Source organism: Phasianus colchicus, chromosome 4 (assembly GCF_987193195.1).
Source record: "Phasianus colchicus chromosome 4, bPhaCol1.hap1.1, whole genome shotgun sequence".
Classification (NCBI taxonomy): Eukaryota; Metazoa; Chordata; class Aves; order Galliformes; family Phasianidae; genus Phasianus; species Phasianus colchicus.
Window position 1 is genome coordinate 38,553,137 of NC_143439.1, and position 26,371 is coordinate 38,579,507.

The 26,371-nt window shown below is 38.7% G+C and overlaps 1 protein-coding gene across 6 annotated transcripts; it reads left to right on the top strand.

Annotated features, from left to right (window-relative positions):
• The first annotated feature begins 24 nt into the window (after nt 1–24).
• Nucleotides 25–25,292, top strand: ZGRF1 (zinc finger GRF-type containing 1). Of its 6 annotated transcripts, XM_031596926.2 has the most exons (29): nt 29–149; nt 540–600; nt 710–790; nt 896–952; nt 1,384–1,569; nt 2,373–4,527; nt 4,831–4,907; nt 5,265–5,336; nt 5,685–5,858; nt 6,430–6,532; nt 6,619–6,725; nt 6,964–7,096; nt 8,037–8,689; nt 9,585–9,723; nt 10,283–10,467; nt 10,918–11,108; nt 11,773–11,912; nt 12,962–13,108; nt 14,460–14,574; nt 15,512–15,771; nt 16,508–16,667; nt 17,297–17,374; nt 18,203–18,350; nt 19,321–19,448; nt 19,776–19,899; nt 20,335–20,511; nt 20,651–20,785; nt 21,760–22,021; nt 23,201–25,292. In XM_031596926.2, the coding sequence occupies exons 2-29, from the start codon at nt 580–582 to the stop codon at nt 23,314–23,316; spliced, it is 6,324 nt and encodes a 2,107-aa protein (XP_031452786.2). In that variant the 5' UTR covers nt 29–149; nt 540–579; the 3' UTR covers nt 23,317–25,292. The 6 variants fall into 6 exon arrangements, with proteins under 6 accessions (XP_089995374.1, XP_089995375.1, XP_031452786.2 ...); XM_031596928.2 differs by lacking the exon at nt 4,831–4,907 and having other exon boundaries at nt 30–149; nt 2,373–4,385; XM_031596927.2 differs by lacking the exon at nt 5,685–5,858 and having other exon boundaries at nt 30–149; nt 23,201–25,291.
• Nucleotides 25,293–26,371: the final 1,079 nt, after the last annotated feature.

A 26,371-nucleotide genomic window follows, 5' to 3' on the forward strand; every position in this document is an offset into this window, starting at 1 on the left:
GGAGCGGCCGCGCCTCGCGTGGCGCACGTGATTTCCTCTCGGCGGGTGGGGTGAGGCGGCGGGCTTTCCTCGGCGCCGTCAGGGCGTGGTGACGTCAGGCGCCGTGGCGGGAAGTTCGGAGAGCGGCGGGACGGCGGCGGCCGCCTCAGGTGCGCGGCGGCCGTGGGGCGCTTCGGGTCCCGAGTGGGTGGCGGGGGGCGGTGCTCCGGGGGCGCGTAACGCGCTGGGTAACCGCTGGGCCGCGCGTTTGTGTGGGCCTCTCCGCGTTACGTCGCTGCGCGTCCCGCTCCTCCCGTGCTCGGAGGGCTGAGGGAGCGCTGCCGATCCCCTCGGGGCGGCTGTTGCTGCGCTGTCGCTGTCAGCGCGTCGGGGCGCAGCCGCACGGCAGCCGGCTGCGAGGGCCGGCCCTGCCCCCTCGGTCCCGCACGCATGGCCGCTCCGCAGTCCGGGAGCTGGTGAACCGGTGACAACGTTCTTCTGTTAGCGGTTTCTGGCTTTATTAAACAGCGGTTTATTTTGAGCCTTTCCCTGTCCCTCAGGTTGTGAAATTAGCTGTTGAAGGACCATTCTGCCGCACCAATGGCTTCTCAAGAATTTACTGTAAGTTTTTTAACACGATGTCGCTAAGTAAAAATCAGTCAAATGACACTGCTGTGTTATTTATTTTTTTAATTTATGATTGTTCCAACATCTCGCCCTTTTACATCAGGTGTTATACACTCACCAAAAAATGAAAAAATCAAAAACGTGGCAAGATGGAATTCTGAGGATTAGACCTGGAGAAAATAAGGTGAGCGTCTTTAGATTTAATGTCATCTGCTTGACAGTCAGTGGCCATTTAGTCGACCTCTGAAGTAAAACTGTTTTTTTTAATTCCATTTATTTTTCCTTGCAGGCAATGTTGCTTGATGATAAAGGACAATATTTGGAGAGTATGTTTGTAAAATCCCAGGTATATTTTATTTGGAGCTTGGTTTTTATGCTTATTACTGTGGTTTGCATTTCAAATTCCTGTTTGGTGATTAAGATGGTGCTTTTTCCCCAGCATTCTGACAGTTGTAGTGCAAATAATAGAAAACTAAAAATGCTTTCAATTGTTGATAGAACTTACTATTGCTTTTCCAGAACCAATATAGAGGATTCACAGAATTACACTGGTTGGGTAAAAGCAGCATATCATAGTAACGTATTAAATGAACATAACTAGGTGCTAATGTTTTCCATTATTAATTAATCTAACTACATATACAATGGTTGTGATGTGCTGGGTATAAAATGTTACATTTCTAAAAAATTTATACTTGAGTATATACAATATTTAGAAGATCTGTAGTTTCCTAAATTGCACTATTACATACACACTATTGCATTCTCTTTTCCTAGGTGAATTCTGGAGATAATTTAGAAAGTGAACGATATCTGATCATGGTTGAAGAAGCAAAAATGAAGGAAAAATCTTGTGAAGATCAACCAAGGAAAGCTGAAAAAGTAGACATGAATAGACGTGGTGTAAAGTCTGGAGTTCTACCTCCAAGGCATCTGTCTGTTGGCTTAAAGAGGAAGTTTACAGTATGTCTGTTTCAAAATTTGTCTGACATTAACGTACATTTAAAAACAGAAAAGGCAATTTTTAAATGGAATAGTAAATATATAGATAATGTCTTCCTACCTTTTTTTGGAACTGTAAGTCAAGTCATGGTACCAGTAGCTATTTTTTCCAAGACTCTTTAAATCTCTATTTAGTTTAGTATTACTATTGCTAAAGCTGCTGTGAAAATTGCAAGGATCTTGATTATTTTTATACACCCGTGGAATTGTTATACATGTACTATTTTATCTGAGTCAACCAAGACAGTTTGTTGTTGGAGAAGATTGAGAGGGGAATCTGTCACAAAGTTATCTCTATATATTTATATATATATATATAATATATATATAAAATATATAAAAATATATTATATAAAATATTTAAAAGGCATGAGCCAAGTGGATGGGGCCAGGCTCTTTTTGGTGGTTCCCAGACACAGAACAAGGGGGTAATGGGCACAAACTGCAAAACAGGTAGTTCCCTCTGAGCCTGAAGAAAAACTTCTTTATTGTGAGGGTAACAGAGCACTGGAACAAGTTGCTCGGAGAGGGTATGGAATCTTCTCTGGAGGTACTCAATTCAAGACTCACCTGGAGGCTTTCCTATGCAACTTCCTGTAGGGAACCTGCTTTAGCAAGGGATCGGATTAAATGATCTCCAGAGGTCCCTTCCAACTCCTATGATTCTGTGAATATACCTTAGGGAATGTGCTCAATTTTCATCTTTTGCTTATGAAATGTGAAGTTGTTTTCTGAGTAGAATTAACTTTAAATTCCTCTTGTAGGGTTTCCAAGGGCCACGTCAGGTTGAAAAAAAAGCATCAACAGCAGAAGATGGAGAAAGAATGGCAGTATTGCCTATATCTGAGCAGAGTCAGGATCCTTTTCCATCCAGGTTTTATATTACCTCTCCCTTATTTTCTACTATTTACAAGAAGAATGCAGAAACAAGCTTATCTGCAGGCTTGCATGAAGATGGAGGTACAGATAACAGAGATCATGTGACTCCCTCCTCAGTAGTTTCACTTCCATTTCTTCATACATGTAATGAAATAGAGAAGAAAAATTCTGATCAGTCCACGGTAAAGCCAGAGCCTCCTCTTATTACTGGGTACACCGAGTCTAGTAGTTGGACAACTGGTCGTGGGGCAGTGTCACAGAACATCAGGAGCACAGCACAGATCATAGCTCTTTTGAAATCTAAACCAGAAGTCTGCAGAGAGCAAGCAACATCTGAAGTCACAGAATGTCATAGATTTCAAGCACTGGAAAACATAAATAGCTTGTATAACCTAAAAAGCACAACCCTGCCAGCCTTTTCTGTCAACTCTGACAAAAAGATTGCTCAAAATATTCAGCACTTGCCTTTTACAAAGGAAATAGTAAATGATAAAAAGGAACGTTTGCTTATAAATTCATCTGAACCTTGTGATAAAGAAGGGCAAAGACATGACAAAAACGCTAATAGTTTAAGCCAAGATTTACAAGATCCCTGCAGGACAAACAGTTCTTCACTATCTGAATCAACCATAAGCAGAGTGAGTGACAGCCTATTTGTCTCTTCTTGTTCAACAAGTCCAGTCACCTTTGAAAAACCTCTCTCCAGATACAAAGAGCATTTGGCAATTAATGGTCTTCAGGATAATTCAATCAAATCTCAAAGTGACCTTCAGCTGAAACAAAATTCAGAAAGAATGCCTAGTGACTTAGAGCTCTCTGAGGATGTAACAGTGACTGAAAATGGAATTGCAAAGCAGGGATTAAGTGCATGTGGCAGAGACTGTAGTCCAGACAAACAGGTGATGGAGGTTAATTTTGACCTGTTGGGGGCTTTTGATTTTCATGATATGGACAGTGGAGAGCACTGTGAAAGAAATAAGAAAGAGCTCACTGAAGACATGCTTTCAAAAAGCGCAGATTGCTTAGAGGGAGAAGACAGGGCACAAAATACTGCATTGAGACTTAATTCTTGCTTTGAAGTGATGACACACTGCAAAAAGGAAGAAATCGAGTGTTCAACATATGATGTAGAAAATGATGGCAATCACTGTACTGTGCAAATGCCATTACAGATTTGTAACAATGTTACAGATACAGAGAGAAGTATGGAAGACTCTTCAAACCAGACCAAAATTGAAGTGGAGCTCCTGGATGACAGAAACAACTTAAAAGAGATTAAAGGAAGCCAAGGAAGTATTGAAGCCGTGAACAATAAGAAGGATCTTGTTGGCTGTGCAGCACTTACCATTAATGGCACATCAGGAATAAAAAGCAAGCACTTTGATCTTTTTCCTGTTGACACAAATGTCAAATGTCACCCTAAAACTGGAATGTTTAATAAAACTGAAAATGTTTCATGTACTGCTTCCAGCAGTGTAATTTCTACAGCAGAGGGACAGACTGAAGATGATGTTATACAACTTGAATGCATGAGATCCCCAGATCTTGATTTAGAACATTTTTGGGGAACTAAAATTGATTACATCAAATCAGATGGCCCTGTGCTGACTTTGTCACAAAACTCTGAATCTTGCTGTGGCTCATCCCAATATATTACAGAAGATCATCAAAATCTGTCTGGCATTTTGAATAAGGAAAGTACTCTTATTTCCAGAAGTGCTATCTGTCCTTTAGGGAAAGGTCGTTCAGCTTCAGAAGAAGCAGAAATGAATGAAACAGAGTTGGAAAATCTAGAGAGCATGAATGCTGCTCAAGGAGCCTGCAAAGGTGAAAGAATAGAAATGGATTGCCTGAAATCCATGGCAAAGGCTGAAAATTCATCAGATCTTCCTGACTTGGTAAACAATATCACTCTTCTAAGAGCTTTGTATCAATGTAGCACAGCACTAGACAGCTTACAAATGATGAAGGAAAACAATAGTGTGTTACATGAAGCAGAGACTTCTAAAGAGATACTTGAACTACTTACCAAAGATGAAGGTTAGATCAGTTTCTATTTCATGACTGACTCTTCCTGGTTGACTTCTGAACTGCCATCTCTCCTGCTGAACAATAAACATACAGAAGTCATACTTTTATAGCAGTACGTTACGAAAGCTACATCTCACAATGTTCAGCCTTTAAGGCACCAGTGTGGCCGCCAAGTCTGTTTCCCTGTTTTATTTAATGCAGTTAACTGTACAGTTTTTACATGGGGAATGAGTGCACAATCATTAAATTATTCAGATTTTGTGTTATGTAAAGTGACTGCTGTATCTTATTATGCTTTTCCATGTCTTGTAGCTATAAAACGGTTTACAGAAATGCCTTACTCAGAAAGTATACAGGCATCTTCATGCGTTGATTCTTCTGGCAATTTGGTAACCAGTTTTTGATTACATATATCTGTTGCTACAAAATATATATGTATTTTTACCAAACCTCTGGATCAACTAAGTAAACAAAACATGTTATAGAATCATAAAATTGCTCAGGTTGGAGAAGATCCTTAAAGATCATCATCTCTTCCAAACAGGAAAAAAAGACTTTATCTAAAATTCTTCTGCTTCTCCCTTTTCATTTGCAATACCTTCTGTTTTAGAAGTACATGAGGTCTTTGGAAAAATCCTTGGATATATGAGCTTATTTTTTTTACTCTGAAGGGTTATTAAAACTGTTAAGCTAATTAGCTTTTGATACTTTTATAGCAGCCTAACTGTAAGATTGATTTATTGCAGAAAACTGAGCTCTGTGTTCCACTGAAAGCACTGGGCCAAAGAGACCCTAGGACACCTGACTGCCAATGGAAGGTACAATTTCTCTGTGAAACTGAAGTGTGATGAACACTGTTAATGTTCAAGCCAGTAGTTTAGTATTTTCAACGTATTACAGTAAGTTCTAATAAATATTTAGCCAACTTCTCAGATCACGTTGTATCAGAATGTAACAACTTTGTGTTGACAGAGATTTGTGCAAAAGCTTTGTTGCTGCTGAATTGTGGGTCAGCAAGATACAGATACCTTCAAAAGCATAGACTGTTCTTCCCCCACAGTTTTGAAGAGGTTATTTTTGTTGTATCCCTGAAAAGTGCTTTGTTGGCTGTAGATAGTTCCTGAACAGTACTTATTTTCAGTTAATAATTCCAGTGTATTGTGTAGCCTGTAGAGTTTCAAGGGCACCAAATAAAGGGATCAGCATCTAGCGAGATAATGTTGAGAGCTCCCTGCTCACAGCCAGGATGGCAGCAGTACCTAGAGAATATGGAGTTTGCAGCTGAGAGATTTTTGTCACCTCCATTTTCATGCAATTGTGTTTTTTCTGACTTCAGAGAGGTAAAGCAATTTTTTCCAAGTTATTCTTGTTAACCTTAGTGCAAGAACCAAATGTAATACTGCAATTAGGCATAATTAATTTTACTTATTGTTGCAGAGTTATGTGTTTGCAACATGTAACTTAGATTGAAGAATCATAAAAACTATTTCATTTAAAGAATTTATAATGTATGTGATATTAAAAAAAGAGATTCCTTGAAGGGAAGAGTGACGATGAGGTTTTGTAGCAGTTATTTTTGGTGCATTTGAAATTTTGTGTATAGTTTTTGGAGAGTTTCAGAACAAAGATTAAAACATCCTTTTTTGGATGATGAGAATTTATTATTACTCCTCATGGATGCAGAGAAACATGAGGTGCAATGTTAAATAAACCATATTTTTCTAACACTCTAGGTATTTCAGTATTGACAGTGATGGAAGAAAACTGATCCTTCTTTTTTTCTCCAATTCCAAAATGGGAGAATTTGCATTTTGTAATTAGAAATGAGATCTTTGCACAAAGATGTTATTTGTAAGGAGGATAAAGAGTTTAAATTTCTAACAAGATTTTACTGATACTTTTTTGATACAGTCTCCAGATTCAAGAAGTCTTCATGAGGACGGTGTGAACTTTATCAGAGAGGAGAATTTTCAAAAGAAGTTTAACATTAAAGACTCAGTAGTAGGTCACTCCTGTAAGTGAAAGCAAATGTAGAACGGCAGTCATTGGCATCTGAACAATTATTCTGCCTGACTTCTGTCCTTTGCATGTTTTGCCTAGCATCAGCATTGAATGCGTGTTCTGAAGTTCCACAGTGGATGGTGTCAAGCTCACCATCACATTCTGATTTGGGAGGAACACAGTGGACCTCATGGGAACCTGGCAAGGTGTGACTTGACTCTGTTGTAGAGCTTTTTGGTTTTACTTCCTCTCTGTTCATGGTACCAACTTCATGTCTAATTTGTTACTTTTTCATCTTGACTCTGAGACATTTCAATTGTCTAGAATGATAAGAGGGAGAATAGTGACAAAAGAGCTATAATCAAGGGTAGTTTTTTCATTTTTTTTCTCCACTTTTTCTTCCCTCTGGTCATTCACTTAAAATGTTAATTCTTCATTCTGTAGATTATTTCATCAGTGCAATTGAATTCCTCGGTTTCTCCAGCTTCAGGAAAAAAGGGAAGGGTTCAAGACATTCAGGAACCTCTGATTTACAGGAACCTACCAAGTGATTCAGAACTTTCAGAAAACATTTTCAGTAAGAGATTATAGTTCATAATTGTACTTCATAATGTTTTTCCTACAAAGTCTGTGATGATTTTTGAAGCATTGTGAGTTGTTCTATTAGAAAAAAATCTGAATCTTGAAGTACATTGATATGTCTGTATAACTACACAGTTTGGTACACTTTTTTTCATACATGTGTTTCAGATTTCTAAGCACAATTTTCTATTCCATTCCCTTTTTTTCCAAACCACCTCAATTAGCCTACTTTTCCATACTTCCCACCCATATTTATTCCATGGGAGAAACTTGAGTATACAGATCCAATTGTATAAAGAAAAATTACTTTCCTGTTCAGAGAGAGAAATAAGGCTGTAAGCAAAACTTCTAATTCACATTTATGTTTTCACTTAATCGCCTGCTTTAGTTTGAATCCATGTTCAGCTGCCTGCTAATCCGCTTTCAGTGATTACATGGACACTTATCACTGACTGCCACTTCTTACTGGTAGTGAATTTAGCCAAAGTGATGATTTTGGTACTAGAAATCTTTTTATCTGCATTAACATTAATTTTGTACACTTTTTTGTAAAAAGGAATAGATATTAAGCTGTTTGTTTTCCATTTGGCTTCTGTCACTGAACTACCAAAATTATCAGATTTACAACTTCCACAGCAGATATTCAATTTGAAAAATTTCTACCTTTTACTTACAGAGAAGTAGAGTGCTTATAGAAATGTGTTCAGAATATACAAATTAAAATAAAAGAATCATTTTTGAAATCTGTCATTTTATGTGGAAATGTAGTATGGATGGCACAGTAGAGGGGCAATAGAAAGAACCTGTCAGTTATAAGATAGGTTGTAAAAGGAAGTACTTCGGATTATTTCTTTAACTTTAGATGCACAAAGAACTAAGATAATATGCCATCTGCAAGTACACAAAGTTGCTTATAGGATGTATTTGCTCTACAGCATGGGAACAAGACAGCTATCCAGAGGAATGCACCTCCACAGTTAAAACGCAAACTCCCCCTGTCACTGTTGATGCCACTGAGAAGATAACCAACACAGATTTTTCCCTAATCGACAGTGAGGAGGTCCAGCAGTCTAATGGCTTTTCAGTAGTCAGTTTGAACAACAGACCAGCAGTGTTTCCCATGAGTGCTTCTGGCCCTGAGGACAAGAATTATGAAACCTCTGTGTTTGAGGAGTGTACGGAAGACAGACAAAGGAAATCTGTGCACCCAGTACTCTCAAATGTGACTTCACAATATAAACAAAGCAAGTGGCTGAAATATCTAAACAGCACTCATTGTGACCCGATAACTCAAAACAGCAATGATATGGAAGTGACCAATGACATCTATGCTGAGAATGTCCTTGGAATGCTGCTGGGTGACACAGGAGAGAGCCAGAGCAGCACTGTGAACAGCAATGCTCCCAGCTCTGTACCTCTGCTGATAGCAAAGAGCACGCTTGGTGAATGCTGTGCAGATAGCAGCAACCAAGATTTGATTTCAGAGAGGAAGTTACTTTCTTGTCGCTTAAATCAGACTCCTTTAACTGAACCAGCACAAAAGGTGTTGAATCATTTGAGCTGTCGCACTGTAACAGGAGATGTCCAGGTGTGTAACTGTTCAAGCAGATACAGTTTAACAGAAACACATTTTTCTGGACAAAGCAACTTAATTTATCTGATTTCCTGCAAGATATTATCAGTATGATAGGATGTTTCTGTGTATGTAGTAGCACAAAAGAGGCTCTGCTACTAATGGAATCCTTAAGCTGTGTGTCCGAGCGTTTATGAAGATAATTCCTTGTTTCACATGGTGCCAGATTCAGATTTTTTTTTTTTAAAGTCTGAATGCTGATGGCAAGGAGATGATAAATCAGTACAATGGGCTTTTTCATATTTTGTTGGTAAGAACACATTTCCAATTCTTAATTGTGAAATCAGCATTATTTTCGTGAACGTCCACATCCTGCCTCAAAGTACAGTCTCTAATTTTAAGATACTGCAAATATCATAATTTTAATAATGGCAACACAGGTTATGACATTGAATAAGAGCCTACAGAATTAGCAGTTGGCACAGCTGCTTGTGACTGTTAGACTATTTTTTTTTTTTAAAAAGGAGAATATTGGAGAAAATAAAAACAACAAAACAAACCTATGTTCTTAAGAATGCAAATTGTTTTGCCAGGAACAAATTTTAACTTCATGTGCATCAAAAATGATACTTCCAGCTCATTATGCTGCAGTTTTCAAGTCTATTTAGTTTATTCCTCTTGAATACGTGTTTCTGTACTTCTAATAACAAGTTCTGCAAATGTTTGTGCTACAGGAGGTTTGTATTTTGCTTTTGAAAAACTTCATCTTGAAACTTCTGGTTACAGAAAAAAGGCCCTGAAAAATCTGACTGTTTTTGATACATCTGTACAGTAGCCATTTATGAAAATTTGTCTCCCTCAGGATTTTGCAAGCTTTTAACAGCCTATTTATTTATTTATTTATTTTTAGGACATAACAGTTTCTGAGTTGTCTTTTCCTAATGCAGATAAAGTAAACCATGCTAATCTCCCTAAAAGAAAGATTGCCATACCAACTGAGTTTCAGTCTCATGTTCACTACAAACAGATTTTTAAAGCTGCTTTGACAGGTATGTCTAACACCATGCTATGTAAAATGCTGTCATTTGTACACCACGTATTTCTGAAGCTTCACAAAAGCAGGTTGAAAGGGAAAGATATAATCAGCATTGTCTGTGGGAACAACTGTTTGTATCTGAACTTGGATCTATACACATCTTTATATGTGTATGTATACACTCATGTATATACTTAAATATATTCAGTCTATACTCAAAATTGTAAAGACAAACTGAAAGATTAGTATACTTCTTTTTCAAAGATGCAACCTTGTGCCTATTTACCAGTCCTATCTAACCTTCTTCTGAGCTACTGACATTCAGCATTTGCATCATTTGGAGATATAAATTTAAACTTGATTTATATGCAAGTAAGGTACTTAGAACAAGTTTATTTCATGTGCAATATGTGAATTTTGTAGACTGCATGTTCTTTTAGTACTCAGATTAATTATTTTGATGTAAATATGGAACTGAACGTTTCAAATGAAAATGCACGTCTAAATGCTGCGTACACGTAAACATTTTAAAGCTATATTAATTGCTCTTCTATTCTCCTTTCTACACCAAGAACATTTAAACATAATGCTTTTTGAGCTGTCACAAAGATTACACAACGCTCTTTCAAAAGTGGATATATCATTTTACACTTCATTGAAAGATGAGCAAAGCGAGAGCAAAGAAAGCTGCGTTCCACTCTGTGATCACATGCGTCCTGCTAAGGTTCTTGTGGTTAAAAAAGAAGGTCAAAACAAGGTGCTGTTTATTCCTTATCTGTTTGCAGTTTGGGATGTTTGCAATATAGACCATGTTGTGTGAACAATTCCAGCACAGTTCTCAGTGACTTATAATTACAAGTTAAAGCCATGTGTTACAGTGATCGCTTTTAAGATCATTGGTAGTAGCTGTTCTTGTCCAGAACTGCTGATGTGATGGTTCTCTCCATAGAGAAAGAACTTTATATACGAGAGAGAAAGCCTCCAATTAATAATTTGTTAGGTTACGCTGGATTTCCTTAAGCTGTGATTATACAAGCTAGCTTGAGAAACAGAGGTGTTAGGAACACATTTTTTTACAGCTAAACAAGCTGAAAACACAGATGTTTATCTGATATTTATATAGCAACTAGTACTGGTCAATTGCTCTACTTTTTTTTTTTTTTTTTCCTTTTAACTTGCTTAAGATCTCCCTCTCCTGCCTCCCTAGGGCCGCCTATTCTATGCCTGTGATGCCCCAAGAGCTGAGCGCTGTTCATTTTTCAAGTGGATAGAAGAAGTGAATCCTGCACAAAAAAAAACATTCAGACCGAGTGTAGTGCTTCATGATGTAAAAAGCATTGGAGCATACCTCCGAAATCAAAAGATTTTTGTCTTTGATGGATGCCAGCTTTTTGTAAGGTATTTTGATACAACATACATCTTTCATGGGTGCTATGTGAACTGCAAGGTCTATAAATCCAAAGTTAGCAACATCTTTAAATAACATTTGTCAGACACACTGACTATGTTTAAAGAGGTTGCAGTCCCGTGTAGAAATGTAAAAACCAAATAAGTAAAGGATTATTATTCACAACTGTCATTTCAGGTAAGTATCCCTTTTCCATGAGAAAAAAAAACAAAACTGCTTACCAGCAGTTTTATCAATTGCTTAAGAAAAATTCTTATGATGGTTGCATCTGTTTAATCTTTCTTAAGGGAATTTGGGACAGACTTTGTTTTATTGTTCCTACTGATGCTTTTTAAAACAGACATATTCAAGATACCAGATTGTTAATCTTTAAAAGGACAAAAAACACCTGTCTGGATATAACATACATATTCTAAATGTAATGTTAGAGGCCATATCTAAGGCTCTTCTATGCTTTTAAATTGTAGGGGAACCAATTTGATTTTAGCTGAGTATCAAGGTCAAAAAACACTTATTTAAGCCTTACTAAGATGAACAGCCAAGATCTGTGCTGCTTAGCCTGCTCTTATCTGTGGAATCTTCTTATTTTTATGGCAATTAACCTGTAATGTACCAAATGATTACATGCTTTTTCTGGAAATCACAATTTAACAGGAAAGGCTATGAAATTGGAACACGATGGTGTAGTAAGCTCAAGAAACTTATGAACGTGCATGCTGAATCTGATGGGAACTCCAAAAATAAACTGTACCTCAAGCTAAGCAGTAAGGAGCATTATTCTCTCTATAGCAAAGGTGAGAAAATTTTAAGCATCAGAACGATAGTCTATGTTCATGTTGTGCCTTCATGAGTTTCTTTTGAGATTGCAATTTAAAACTTTATCTCTTTGTGGAATGCCTGATAACTTTGATGATTCCTTTCCATTGTAGAAAGACAATGAAGTATACCTTTATTTCATCTTTTTCCTGTAAATGTTGATATAATTTAGAAAAAACATGAATTTTATGTCTTCAGATTTGGACTGTATGAAATCTGTAAATAGCTGAATTTTCAGGAAAGCCCAATATTCAAGTAGAATATAGTGAAGGAACACTTGATGCAAGAATAGGTGTTTCAGTAGGTGTTGCCTATTTTGTCTAACTTTCTGACATGTCACAGAGTCAGAGGGCATTCAGTGAGTTGATCCAGATTGCCTCAGTACTTCTACAATTGATACATATGTTTTCCTAGTTTGATCATTTTGGTATAGAACGTTACTGAAGAAATTAGGCATAAGCTAATATGTTTGTGAATGGTTTATCACAGACTCTAGAAGACTCCAACAGATCAGGTTTTTGCTGTTTTAAAATTCTGCAACTCTGCAAAAGGAAAACTTGTGAATGGAAAATTAGCTAGTGAAATTTGTTATAGGTAAATATGTATGGCCTAGAGGAGCCTCAGCAGATGTGCCTAGCAAAGCTGAACATTTGTAGATTACAGTATGTGATGCCTTTGAAAGGGACGAAAACCAAGTAGTTAACTAGATTTGTAGTATATTGAAGCAATTTGCTCTGAATACTATCAGAATTAATAACGCTTAGTTAACTGGCACTAAGTGCATTAAGGAGAGAACTTTACCACTACAATGAATTTTAGACAGGGAGTACCTGACAAATTGATAGTTTAAGTTATTTCTTCTTTGGGAACTGAACTAACATATGTTTAGGACTTTAATACCTCTCACTTTCGTGTTTGCAGTCATTTAATTTACAGCCTAGAAGATGTTTTACTTTTTTATCTGGCATTCTTTAGTTTAAAAGATATTAGATGTTTAAAGTTAATGAGAACTCTTTTGTTTTCACAGATGATATTTGGGTTGTTTCGAAGACTCTGAATTTTGATCCCCTTGATACTTTCATTGCAAGTAGTGCTTTCTTTGGACCAACCCATAACAATGAAGTAGAACTCCTACCACTGAAAGGCTATTACCCCTCAAACTGGCACTCACACAGTAAGTTTTATTCTAAATAATTAAGAAACATGGAAAACTACTACTGTGGGGAAAAATACGACTAGCTATGAAGGATGAGATTTGAGTTTCTCAAATCTAGTGCATGATTTTATTCACAGTAATTTTTTTAGTATGTATTTTGAATACAATACATAATGCATTGAAAGCAGCAGAGTAATAGGTAATAAATACTGGATGGATGATGAAGAGATGAGGATAATGCAAATGGCATATAGAGAGTGCAGTTTGGCTGTGAGAGCGTAGGTAGTGGTAGGTACATGTTGTTACCGTCATAAAATAAAAAGCTCAAGCAACTCACTATACAGTATTTGTACTTACATAAAAAGAGTGTTAAGTCTGTGATTTGGCTATCCCAGTGTTCCTCTCGGTTCATTTTTCACTGCAATCTGGAATAAGCAGAAAAAAAAAGTTTTAAAATTAAAGAAAAAAACAAATCTCTCTACTTCGTGTTACTATCATTGACAGAAAATGATAGTATCAGGGTAGTTTTCAATAAACCACTGATCATTATATTTTTAGCAAGATGTTTTCAAGTAAGGTGCTGCTATCCTCTATTTTGGTTTTAACGTTTTTGTTTGCGGTATTTTTTCACATCTTGATATCAGTGTTTTGTAAACAGTGAGGTTAGTGGTGTGGGCTTTAAGTACAGAGACACAGTGTGGGTCTGCCACAGATCTCACAACAGAACAACAAGTTTGCTGACAAAGGTAATGCAAAAGGTATTTTTTTTTCTATTGAATAAAACTAATTTAAAAAAATAAGGAAAGAGAAATGAAGAATGCCATTCTGGAGCTGGAATGCAGTGTGAAAATTGTGTGCTTGATTACTAGAGACTTTATTCATACTACTCAATCAGGTTTATTGAGTGTTTTAAGTCCACAAATTAATACTGTTTAGGCTTTCTATGTAATTATTAGAGATCCTGCAAAGCACATTTCAGTCAGCCTACATTAAGATTAATCTTATTCTGAGTTACATTCATAAAAATAAATAGAATGGCACATATTTTTGTGGGCATACTTGCTATGAAATTGCAGACTTCAAAGGCAATTGGAGGTTCGGTTTTGTTTGTTTCCTGCATGTAAAGTGCAGGACTGACATAAGCTGTCAGTGTCTAGAACAGTTTATATATAGCTTTGCAATCTTAATGTTGTTAGATCACAGTTCCATATTTATTTGTTCCTTAGCAAGATTTTACTCCCAACTTAATTTGTGACCATAAGTAATGCAGTAGGACTAATTCAGCATTTTCTAATTAATTTCTCTACCTGATTTGAAAGTTTGGCTTATTTCATTTTTTCTTAATTTTATTTTTCTGTGGCCTTTTCAGCATCAGTTCATGCCTTGCTAGTTTGTAATGCCAGTGGTGAGCTTATATCCTTAAGAAATATGGAAGAATACTTCAACCCATCTACATTACCACTAATACCATATCTACTAAAAATGTAAGTTACTGTTTCAGCATCAGCATACAATATGTAAACAGGTACAGGAAAAAAATACCATTGAGTTTGCTCTATTAAAAGTGTACTTCCAGAGAAGTGATGGAGTCACCATCCCTGGAGGCATTCAATAAATGTGTAGATGTAGTACTTAGGGGCATAGTTTAGTAGGCAATTGTAACACTATAATGGGATGAAAAGTACCATGATAATAGCAGGGTGGCAAAATCTTTGGCTGCAGCAAATAAGAATGAGCACAAGTGCAGCACCCATGCATGCAGAAATGAAAGAAAAAAAACTGCTTACCTTTGGAAGGCCTCAGGTAGGCAGAGATCTCTAGCAAGAGATGCCCTTGCTTTCACTGCCAACCCTTAAATGAGGTCTGGGAAGTGGTGGATCCTGGCTCCACCCCTTCCAGTCACTCAGGTTCATTGCATGCACCTGAGCTCCCCTGGGTTGACCCTGCCAATCACTGGTTCAGACCATGACTTAGCATTTCCACTACAGCAATATTGGTGGTAGGTAGACAGTTGGACTAGATGATCACAGAGGTCCTTTCCAACCTTTATATGATTCTATGAATCACAGTATAAAACAAGTAATTATGTGAACTCCTGCTACTTCTGACTACATGATTCTACCACTCTTAATTCTGTCAGGCTTGAGTAAGTCAGAGGAAAGTCTAATCTCACACCAAGTAGGATAAAAGCCCAAAAACCTGTTTAGTATGATACAGATTTCCCTTGAGAAGTAATAAGAGGCAGGAATATACAGTCCAGGTGTGCTTCAAGATGAAGAGGGCAGCAACTTCTTTGTATGTCAGTTGTTAATTATAATGCATCAGCATTTTGCCATAGGTGAGAGAACATCAGAACAACGAGATGCAATTCATACACACGCAGTATTGTAACACAGCTTTTGTTTGTTACATTTTTCTTAGGAATTTTGATTCTGAAAAGCCTACTAGGAGAATCAACAAAAGAAAATTTATTCCACCTGCCATGAGCCTGGTACGCAAAAAGATGTATGCATCTGTCAGCACTGAAGTGGCAATGGAACTAGCTGAAAAGATGATCCTAACGTTCTCATTGAATCCAGATCAAGCTACATCTCTGATTCATATAGCTCAGATGATGTCCTCGCATGAAAATATGAAACCAGTGGAAGAACATCAGATTTTCCCTATCACAATCATACATGGTATTAAGCAAATAATTGTAAAAATTGCTATTTTATTATTTGCAAAAATGCTGGTTGATATGTAACACCAACATTAGTGAAATATCCCTAAATTCTCTCGGTGTTGAAACAGTAGACTAGCTGCCTTTGTATTTATATATATTTACAGTCCTACACAGACTTAACAAGAAATTCTAAAGTCTGGTAAACAGTGACTTATTTTAAAGGCAGTATAAAAAAAGATTCATTGAATCAACTGCCTCTGTGAATGGAATATCCCTTTCAGCACTTCTGTAACACCACTGTTCATGCATTTCCTTAAAAAATCATGCCTTGCACAAGGTCTTTCTGATAAGGACCTTGCCATTAGAATCATAACATATGTTCTGTCAGCACAAAACTTTTGATCCTTGAATTTGCATCCTGCCTTTTGCAGTATTTTACCTTATGTATAGAGATCTTTCCTAGCAAAATCTCTATACAAAGTTAGGATTGTCTTCTGCTTATTTTTTCATATTAAAATACTTGTCATCATGTATAAGCTTTGCTAAATTATTACATAAACTTTTTTTTTTTGTTTGTTTGTTCTATACTTCCTGGCTACTTTCTGGCTACTGAAGCAAGTGCAAGCAATGTTTTTACAGGAATTACAGTGCAATATTATCGCAGAATAAAATTATGTTAGAATAGTTGATCAAAACTGCATTTCTAGAAAATCTCCATGTGAACTTTTGGCTTTTTCCTTCTAACATACCAGGTGTTTTTGGAGCTGGAAAGAGCTATTTGCTGTCTGTTGTGATCTTGTTCCTGGTCCAGCTCTTTGAAAGCAGTGAACCTAAGGAGGGTCCAGAGCTAGCTCCATGGAAACTTCTGATTGCTTCTTCCACTAATGTTGCTGTTGACAGGATACTGCTGTGGTAGGTGAATTAAGATTTCACAAAACATTGTTCAAACGACAACAATGCACTTAAATATTACTGGTAATTATGCAAGTATTTCCAGTATAATACTTTGGATTATACTTGCACTCTCCCTATAAATTTTTGCAAATGGGATTTAACTTTACTCTTGCTCCTTTGCATAGTCTGCCTACTCTAGGAAACCATGTAAGACTAGCTGGACTGTTTTGTATGAGCCTAATCTCACACTGTCATCACATTTACTATTAGAATCCACCCAAGACAGAAATTAGGAATGCTCAGAAAGTTTAAGGAAATAACAGTGGCAAGGGGGCAGATCAGACTTGGGAAGCTTCGCAAAATACCAAGAGAAGAAAATATGTTAGAGGCTAAGACAGTTGGAAAGATAAAGGGAGAAACACTGAATACAAGTCAAGAATCATAAAGGAATTGAGCATTTTTTGAGACAAATCACAATGAGGTAATTTGGTTTGATTTCTATTTATTTGACTTGTGGTTCACATTACTTTAGTTTGGTAAGTTGTTGAAGTTAGTTTATATTCTTCATTTCACAGAAAAAATGTTTTGTGTTTTTCAAAATTAATGCCTACCTTTTCCTAATGTGTATCATCTCTTTTTCTTTGAAGTCTACTTGATCTTGGATTTGAAGATTTTATCAGAGTGGGAAGTATTAGGAAAATCGCCAAAGCAATTCTTCCCTATAGGTAAGTATGCTAACCTTTATGGGATCTGAGACAATTAAATGGTTCATGATAATTATTTTACAGCATGCACACTATCTTGAAGTCATTCAAAATGAGACTGTAATATGACTATCTCCACCTACTCCCACACAGTGGGTAAATTTTATCTTGATTTAGGCACGTGACTTGTTACTGAATAGGGATAATGCTTTTAAATGGAAATAAATAGAGAACAAATTAACAACACTGAAAGATTTGGCAGTTTACACAAAGAGGAAAAGCAAAAAAAAAAAAGATAAGGACTAGGAGGAAGTGGTACATTTAATGCTCAGAGAATTAATAGTAACAGCTTGTTAATACTGTACTTCTTACCCAAGGCATCTCCACTGCATACAGCAGAAGTGTCCTGGGGTCTGTCTTTTGACAATTTAAAACTAAGTGGCCTACACCATACTTTCAAAACTATGGAGGGAATTAAGTACAGTTCAAGGTGAATAAAGATAAAATTACCATTCCGTGGTGTAAACAGAATGCCAAGGGTACAAAAAATATGGGAGTGAAAATTTTCTCCATGCTTCTACTCCACGCTGAAATCAACTGTATGAGCCTGGGGGAGTCATTTGAGTCATTTACTACGCATACATCTTTGCTCAAGGCAGTGGGTTTGAGCTGGTGGGATAAACTTCTGTTTTAATACAAGTATTTTATTAGTTTATCTCAGCTGGTATACACTAATTGTTGTAAAATACTTTTGTGTCTCGTAACACACAATATACAAAAACTAGTTAACTAAACACTGAAAACAATGTTATTTTTGGTCATTTTAATGCATGTTATGAAATCTTTAAGTTTACATGCTGGCTCAGGAAATGAAAATGAACAGTTAAAAGAACTTCTTGCTCTCATGAAAGAAGATTTAGCTCCAGCTGAAAAAATGTATGTAAGGAAGAGTATTGAGCGACATAAACTGGGGACCAATAAAACTGCACTGCAACAGGTATAGTCAAAGTGGGTGGGATGGGAAGGCGATCTTTTATATGCCTTACCTGCAAGACACAGCAAATGGATACTGGGAATCCTCTCTGGCACTGACAGACCGCCAAGCACCTCAAGTTTTGAGATGAATGTTCAGAATAGGACAGCTTTGATTCTACCAGTATAGCTTAATGTCTTACACATTCTGACTTGAGTTGTACTTACAGTTCCTATTTAATGATAAATTATGAGATAGAAACCTATTTTGAATTTACTGCAGTCTGTTCTAACACTACAGTTTACAAGGAGAGAAAAATAATTGAACGTTGCTTGTCTGCACTGTACTTTCAAAACAAATTTATATAGTCATAAAGGTAAAAGGCAAGGGATTAATTAAATTGAGTTAACCTAGAACTGAGAATCAGCTGCCAAGAATGTTTTTTCAAATATATTTTTAAGTAACTTTTCATCAAAGCATTACATTTTAAAATTAGCACTTCCTGTAGAAAAACCTTCTGATCTCCAGTTATTTGCTTCTTTTCCCTCATTTCTAGACTCAAGTGATTTGAGGATGTTGTAGAGCAATTACAACAAAGCAGAACTGAGCATTGTGGGTTTTTTGTGCTTGTTCCTAGTGATCACTGCTGCCGCTTCCGTTACTGGGGCTCAAAAGGTTTTGGAGAATTGTGTAATTTGAACTCTTTCTGTGCCTGACCTGTTCTGGCCTTGATATCCAGGAATTTGTGAATGGTTCTAACATAGAAACGCACCAATGATGCTAAATGTTAATTTCGATCCTCCTCTTTGTGTACACTATCTTTTACCTGAAGTTAGAGTTTAATTTTTTGAAACAGTATGACATAGCATATAGTAGAATAGCTAAAAATTAATTGAAGTGTATTCCATTGCTGGAGTTACAGTCATGTACTGCATAGAGACTACTTAATGATCATAATGTTTCTCTATCAAATTTTCCTTTACTAATGACAAAGGTAAAAGTGGTTGGAGTGACCTGTGCTGCCTGCCCATTCCCTTGCTTGGATACTCTTAAGTTTCCTGTAGTGGTGCTGGATGAGTGCAGTCAGATGACTGAACCTACTTCTCTCCTTCCTATTGCAAGGTATCACCAACCTTTTGTGTTTCAGCTGAAAAGTAACTTTTAGTTAACAGTGACACATCCTCAAATCACTAAACTCGGATGTTCTTTTAAGAACACAAACTCTAAGGTCTCACCTTAAAAAAAGAAGAGTAATTATAAACTGAGGCATGCTTTTAGATGCTTTTCTTGAGATAGTATGTTATTTTAACTTTAGAAAGAAGAGTGATGAAGGGAGCCTGATAGAAGGCAATCCACAACATAAGAAGAGCGGTTGCAGTTTCATTACAAATAATTTAACATCCTTTTTTAGAACATTTTAAAGGCTTTTTAAATAACATTCTTATTTAGGTTTCAGTGTGAAAAGCTAGTCCTTGTTGGAGATCCTAAGCAACTGCCACCAACTATTCAAGGGTCTGAGAGCATTCATGATAAAGGACTAGAACAGACTCTCTTTGATCGGCTTTGTTTAATGGTATGTACTGCTAACCACGTCTTTCCTAAAGGTGGAAGATAAAATTCCAAGTCCACTGAAGTCACTAAGACTTCTGACTTAGCTGTCAGAGAATCAGCATTTCAGTCTGCTCTTGAATCAAGTACATTCCATTTTGGTGCATTTCTCTGTAAATGTTCTTTGCACAATGCACAGACACTGCATAATAAACGTAAAACAAAAATGAGAAACAGTGACAGATTATTTCTCCTGATCTTTACATTCAGGTTTCCATCCACATAGAGGAATTAGAGGCTACAGTATTTCTTCTAACTTTTGTTATTAGTGTGAAGATTAAGTCTGCTTCTTGCAGGAATTGTTTCTATTTTTTGTCTGATCAAGCTGGCATTTCAAAATAGGTAGAAATTATTTTTCTTATTCTGAAATGATGATCCTCTCTACATCATAATCCTTTAGGGACATAAAACAATACTGCTACGGACACAATATCGATGCCACCCCGCTATTAGCGCCATAGCCAATGAGCTGTTCTATGAAGGAAACCTGATAGATGGTGTTTCTGAGAAGGAAAGAAGTCCTTTACTGGATTGGCTTCCAACACTATGTTTTTATAGTGTTAGTGGGCTGGAGCAAGTAAGTTTTCTCAACATTTCTTATTTAAAAAGACAATATTGTAGGGTTTTCACCATTCTGCTTGCATTCTTACTGTTCAATTAAGTGTATTTTAACTGCTACTAATGAGACCTGAATTAGAAATCTTCCCTATTTCCAGATTGAAAGAGACAACAGCTTTTATAACATGGCAGAAGTTCATTTTACAGTCAAGCTTATCCAGTCTCTGATTGCAAGTGGAATACACGGATCTGCAGTGGGTGTGATTACTTTTTACAAATCACAGATGTGCAAGGTTTGTACAATATACTATTGATAAAACAGCTGTAAATTTGTTCTAAACAAAGGCTCCACTTCAACCAGGAATAATGAACTAGAAGTAAGATATAAGTGCTGAAAGGTTAACCAGAATTGAATTTTATTTTATTTGTTTAAAAAAAAAAAATCTTTTATTCATCTTGTCAAAATGCTTACTTCTTTAATTTTTTTTTATTAAAAACAAACAAAAACCATTCCCTTTTTCTTGCTGTAATAATCAGAAAGAACACCACGATAAAACAATAATACAAAAGATGCAATGTCAAAGGGATTAACACAATAGAAAGGTGTTATAAGGGAAGGAAAAAAGGACTGCTCACCCATCTCCAAAGACTTAGGCTCACAGGGGAAGGCTCCACCAGGGAGGGATCTCCAACCAGAGAGATCCTTCCCTAGTGGCAGTCAGCCCTTAAATGAAGTCTAAGAGAGATGCAGCCAGGCTCCACCTCTTCCAGTCACACACATGAATTGCCTTCACTTGTGCTCCCAGGGCTGACAGGTTCTTTCCCCAGGTGATCAATCAGTGGTTCAGGCCATGACTCAGCAGTTCCCATACACCTGCCCACTTAAAAAATTTGGAAAATTAAATAATACATAATTTTAATCTATGATTTGGGTGCCATTACAGATGATATTCATGACAAGGACAGATAATGGAGAGACCTGCATAGCAAGGCCACAGTTGTACCTCACTCAGTCATTCAGGGCATGATATGGGCTGCTGTGATTACTAAGTGTGAGCACAGTTTGCCAAACTGAGCAGACCAGCGTTTTATCAAATGCAGTCTCATTCAATAATATTTTCCTGTAGGTAGCTGAAGATTTATTGTCATTGCACTTTGTAGTTTCTTAGTTTGCATCTTGTGGAGACTCAGACTTGTAGTTTTTGCTCAAGACAAATAATTGACAGAGCAGCATAATTCATCAACATCCATGTTCATTTGTCTACAGATTCAGAACTTGCTTAGGAGCATACATTCCGAGGCTTTTCCAGTGAAGGCTGTCCAGGTGTCCACTGTAGATGCATTCCAAGGAGCTGAGAAGGAGATCATTGTTCTGTCATGTGTAAGAACAAGACAAACTGGATTCACAGACTCAGAAAAGAGAATGAATGTTGCACTGACAAGGGCAAAGAGGCACCTGCTGATTGTTGGCAATCTGGCCTGCTTAAGTAAGAACAGACTCTATGAAAGAGTAATTAATCACTGCAAAGGTATTACATCTTTTCCTTTATTTTCAAAAACCTATAGCTCGTCTTTTAAAGTTATACAATATGCTGTATACTATACAGAATACATCCTTCATAATGTATAGTACGTATATGTTACAGTTGGTGTTACAGCTGGAAAGATTATTGTAGTGAAAAAGGAAAAAGAAACAAACAGGGAAGGAATGCTCACCTGTAGCCAAAGATCTAGGTTTGCAGGAAAGACTCCACAAAGGAGGGATCTCCAAAAAGAGATCTTTCCCTAGTGGCAGTCAGCCCTTAAATGGGGTCTAAGAGAGGTGCAGCCAAACTCCACCACTTTCTGGTCACATAGCTGAATTGCCTTCACCTGTGCTCCTAGGGCTGACTCAGTCCTTTCATCAGGTGATCAATCAGTGGTTAAGGCCATGACTCAACAGTTCCCATACAGCATACTATGCAAATACAGTATATTTCCTACATACATTGTATACTGCAAGTAGACTGCAAGCACAAAAGTTTGCTTGCTTGCAGTTTTATCTGCAGACGACTTTTATATGTTAAGTATTTTTGTTGTCAGTAATAGGACTTCTTTTTTCTTCTCTTGATGGCATCAAATAGATGGACAAAGTACTCTAGTGAGGAGATCTAGAGATGATTACTTCATTTCTAGTGCTTTACCAATTTGGTTTTTACATAGCAGACCTAGGCAGGAACACACTGTAAAGCAATGTAGCTCTATTTCTGAGTAGTATGTATTAAACAAGGGGAACACAACTGGGAAATCATTTCATATCTCAAAGCATGAGTACATTTCATCCTAACCTTTGCCTTATCAATTCTCATTGAATTAGAGAAGCGAGAGAAAGTCCCAGTTTCTAAAATGCCTTCAATAAACTGTCTGAATCCAACTCCCCAGCACCCACTTTGCAGACACACGCCTGCTCTTTGCACCGAGAGGCCTCACCTTAGCAGATACCACAGAAGGAGTTTTTAGTCTCTAAAACAACAGGTAACAGTAACAGGTTCCCTTTACTTGGTTGGCATCGACCAAGTAGGAGAAGAACAATGATGTTCCCAGTAGAAATATTATAGCCATTTGATACGTTTTGGGAAATAACAGATGTTCTCATTGCCACACAGCAATTACGTGATGGATGCTGCTGTGAAGTGAGATATAATTATGCTATTGAATATTGCTTTCAGGACGAGAAAACGGATTGCAACATGTAAGCCAGTGTGAGCAGCAGCTAAACGACATTCTGAAGTACTACTTGGAGGAAAAGAAGGAAGAGGAACAGAGTAAGAAAAAGGAAAAATAAAATGTGTGCATTTTATTTTGACAATATATGAATGGTGTGTCTATAAAAATGACCAGTACTGCTGTGAATGTATATTTAATGTTTAACGTGGGGAGATCTTACTTGCATCTGTTCTGATTCTTCTGTTTTGGCAGCCCCTTATTTGAATGACTAAAACTAAAGAATGTAGGAACTGCAGGGTATCTGAAATCCCTTGAATTCTATCGTTAATATTAGTATGAATTATTTAATAACTAAGCCTATGAAGTACCTAATTGTATTATTAGTGTTTTGTCATTCTTCAGATTTGATACGCACGCAGCAGCCTATTGTAAAAACAAGTGTCACTTTGCGTATTTACAAATCATTCAAAGCCAAGAGCATGGCTCTACCAGTAAAAAGGCCTAACGCAACGTCGTTTTTTCAAAGAAAATGGCATGCCCTCAGTTTATTCAATCCTCGCAAGTCAACAGCCCCACCCGGCTCGGCGCAGCCCCGCCAGGCCGCCAGGTGGCGCCGCCCGCCGCCGGGAACGGCCCGCTTTGCACCGTGCAGCGCTGCTGACACCTCGGCTCTCGCTCCCTAAAATCTCAATCAACAATCCATTAGGACGCAACGGGAGTAAAACTAAATCCTCGTTTAAGTGTATTTATCCGATCTCTTTTCTCTCTTTCAAATGCTAAATCCATTTCAGCATATGCCCCCTCTTTCTATCGCCTTTCTCTAAAGCCCGGCAGCCCACACTGCTCTTGTAAATATGAAAGATGCTAATCATATGACATATCACGTCTCAGTCGGGGCCTGGAATAAAGCCTTGAGATTTGGGATCATTGCCTCCAGACAACAGCTTCATCAGCCGGAAAGTTGGTTTTTTTCTCCTTTCCTTCAACTCTCAATCCCTTCTTTGTCTGGGGGAAAATGCAGCCAACTCGAGCCACCCCGGCCATATGGTTCACTCTGTGTTTTCTTAGTGAATTCTGAATTGTTTGTGACTTGCAGAGGGGTTTTTTTGGGAGCATGTATAAAGACATAGAAGGGGCTGCCCGCGCTGGGCAGGGCCGGGCCATGTCCTTCACGTGCCCATTTCACATACTCCTGTGTCCGCCCCACGGCCACGCGCTGCCCGGACACAGCCCTGGGCTCAGCAGCACCACGATGCCTTCTGGGGCTCTCACAGTTTTTCCTTTTTGAGGATCGAAGTGCCTTCCTTCCTGAAGGTGAGGCATTTTTGGGGCTGAGGGTGCAGGCTGCTCACTTGTGACAAACCTGCACGCATGCCAGGGCTGAGAGGTACGGTAGTGCCGTGCGTAGGGAAGCACGGTTCCTCTGCCCCGTGTGCTCCGGGAGCTGAATGGCTGCGGTGCGCTGCGGGTTGGGCAGCCCCATTTGATAGCAGCCTGCCAAATTTTCTTTCTCTCTTTCCTCACACAAATCCCCAAAAAGGCCCTTTCACCAAATCATTAAATTCTACAGAGGTGGTCAAGCTAGTCCTGCTTTTCATGCGTTGGAGAAAGAAAAGGGTCCTTGAAGTTTAGAAGATGCCCAAGGAAAACTCATTGAATGACATCAAAAGAATGAGTTTCCATAGCTGTTGAAGCACGAGAGCTGTGTAGCTGCACAAAGGCGGGTTGGGGCAGTGGGACTGTCCCACTGCTCTATCCCAGCACAATTGGGTCACTGAAATAGGGAATTAATTACCATTGGAGAGTGGGCAGCCCATTCACCGCTGGCTGAGTTTTATTAAACGCCAATATAAATAACAAAACAACTCTTGTGGCTGCACTATTCCTACACGCCAAAGGAAGGATTATGTCGGGGATTAACATCTTAAAGTCTATGAGACTTTCTGACTCAAGGCTCGGAGCTGGTAATCGTATTTGTCTCCTGGTTCAGCGATTAGTGCTCTCCCTCGCGCACCTTCGCCTGGATGGCCAATGTCCCTTTTTGCAGGCACCGGGTTTTTCACACAATCGGCTGTTCTTTTCCCTACAACTATAGAAAAGAATAAGAAAACTGAAGCGTGTTCACGCGATCCTCAAGCTTCTTCTTCTTCATGGGAAAGGAAGGCACCGGCGGCCTTTTTCACAGGGGGGAGGTGGGGGAGGCAAATCCTCGGGGGGGGGGGGGGGGGGGCAGCGGGGCTCCGCATCGCAAAATCACTCTGCAGCCTGCACCTGCCATGCAAATCCACCGGGAACAATCAGCCCGAACGGGGGCTCGTCCGCAAGGGGGGCTGGGCCTGGATGCCGGAGCAGCATTGCCCAGGGAGGCTGATCCCAAAGGAACCCCCAATATGGGGGCCTGCCCTTCCCTCCCAGCAGTGCTTCTGGCTGCGGCATGCCAGGGGCTGCCCCCTGCCGAGCACCCCTCATTCACCCTCTGGGAAGGGGCTGTGTTTTGACCCCCAGGTTAAGGGCTGGGCAACCCTGCTGCAGGCTGGGCACCCCACCATTAGCTGCTTGGGGGCTCCGTCCCACCGATCCTCTGGAGCCTTGGGAGCCCAGAGCCTGCTGCCCCCACCCTGCTGGGCCATGGGGCCGGCACAGGCACTCACAACTTGTGAGGTCGGAGCGTGGATGGGCCGCGTCCAAAGGTCTCTCAGCAACACAGAACCTAAACTTTTAGGGCTCTCGGGTCGCCTCCGAGTTCAATCTTCTTACTGCAAACAAAGCCCTTCTGAAGGTCTCCCCCTCTCCCGCACACCAGCTCAGCATCCTTTATTTCTGGGCCGTGTGATAAGCTTAAATCATTGTGCTCCCATTTCTTGATCGTCGCCTACTTCACCCCTTTGTTCCCGTAAAGTAGGATCGAGTCTGGCAAAGGGGCTGAAGTTGAACAGTTTGACCCCGGGGGACAGTTCAGGCCCTCACCCCGGCCCTGCCCGGCCCTCGCCTCACACAGCGCTGAGCCTCCGTCCTGCTGCTGCTGCCCTCCTCACACATAGGGATCTCCCGTTTCTCAGAACGGGGAAATGCATCCAAGTCACTTGGCGGAGTCACAGACATTTTGTAATAGATTGGCTAAATGTGGCATGGGGTAGCAGGGCGCACAACTGTGCAGCAGCAAAGAAGCAAAA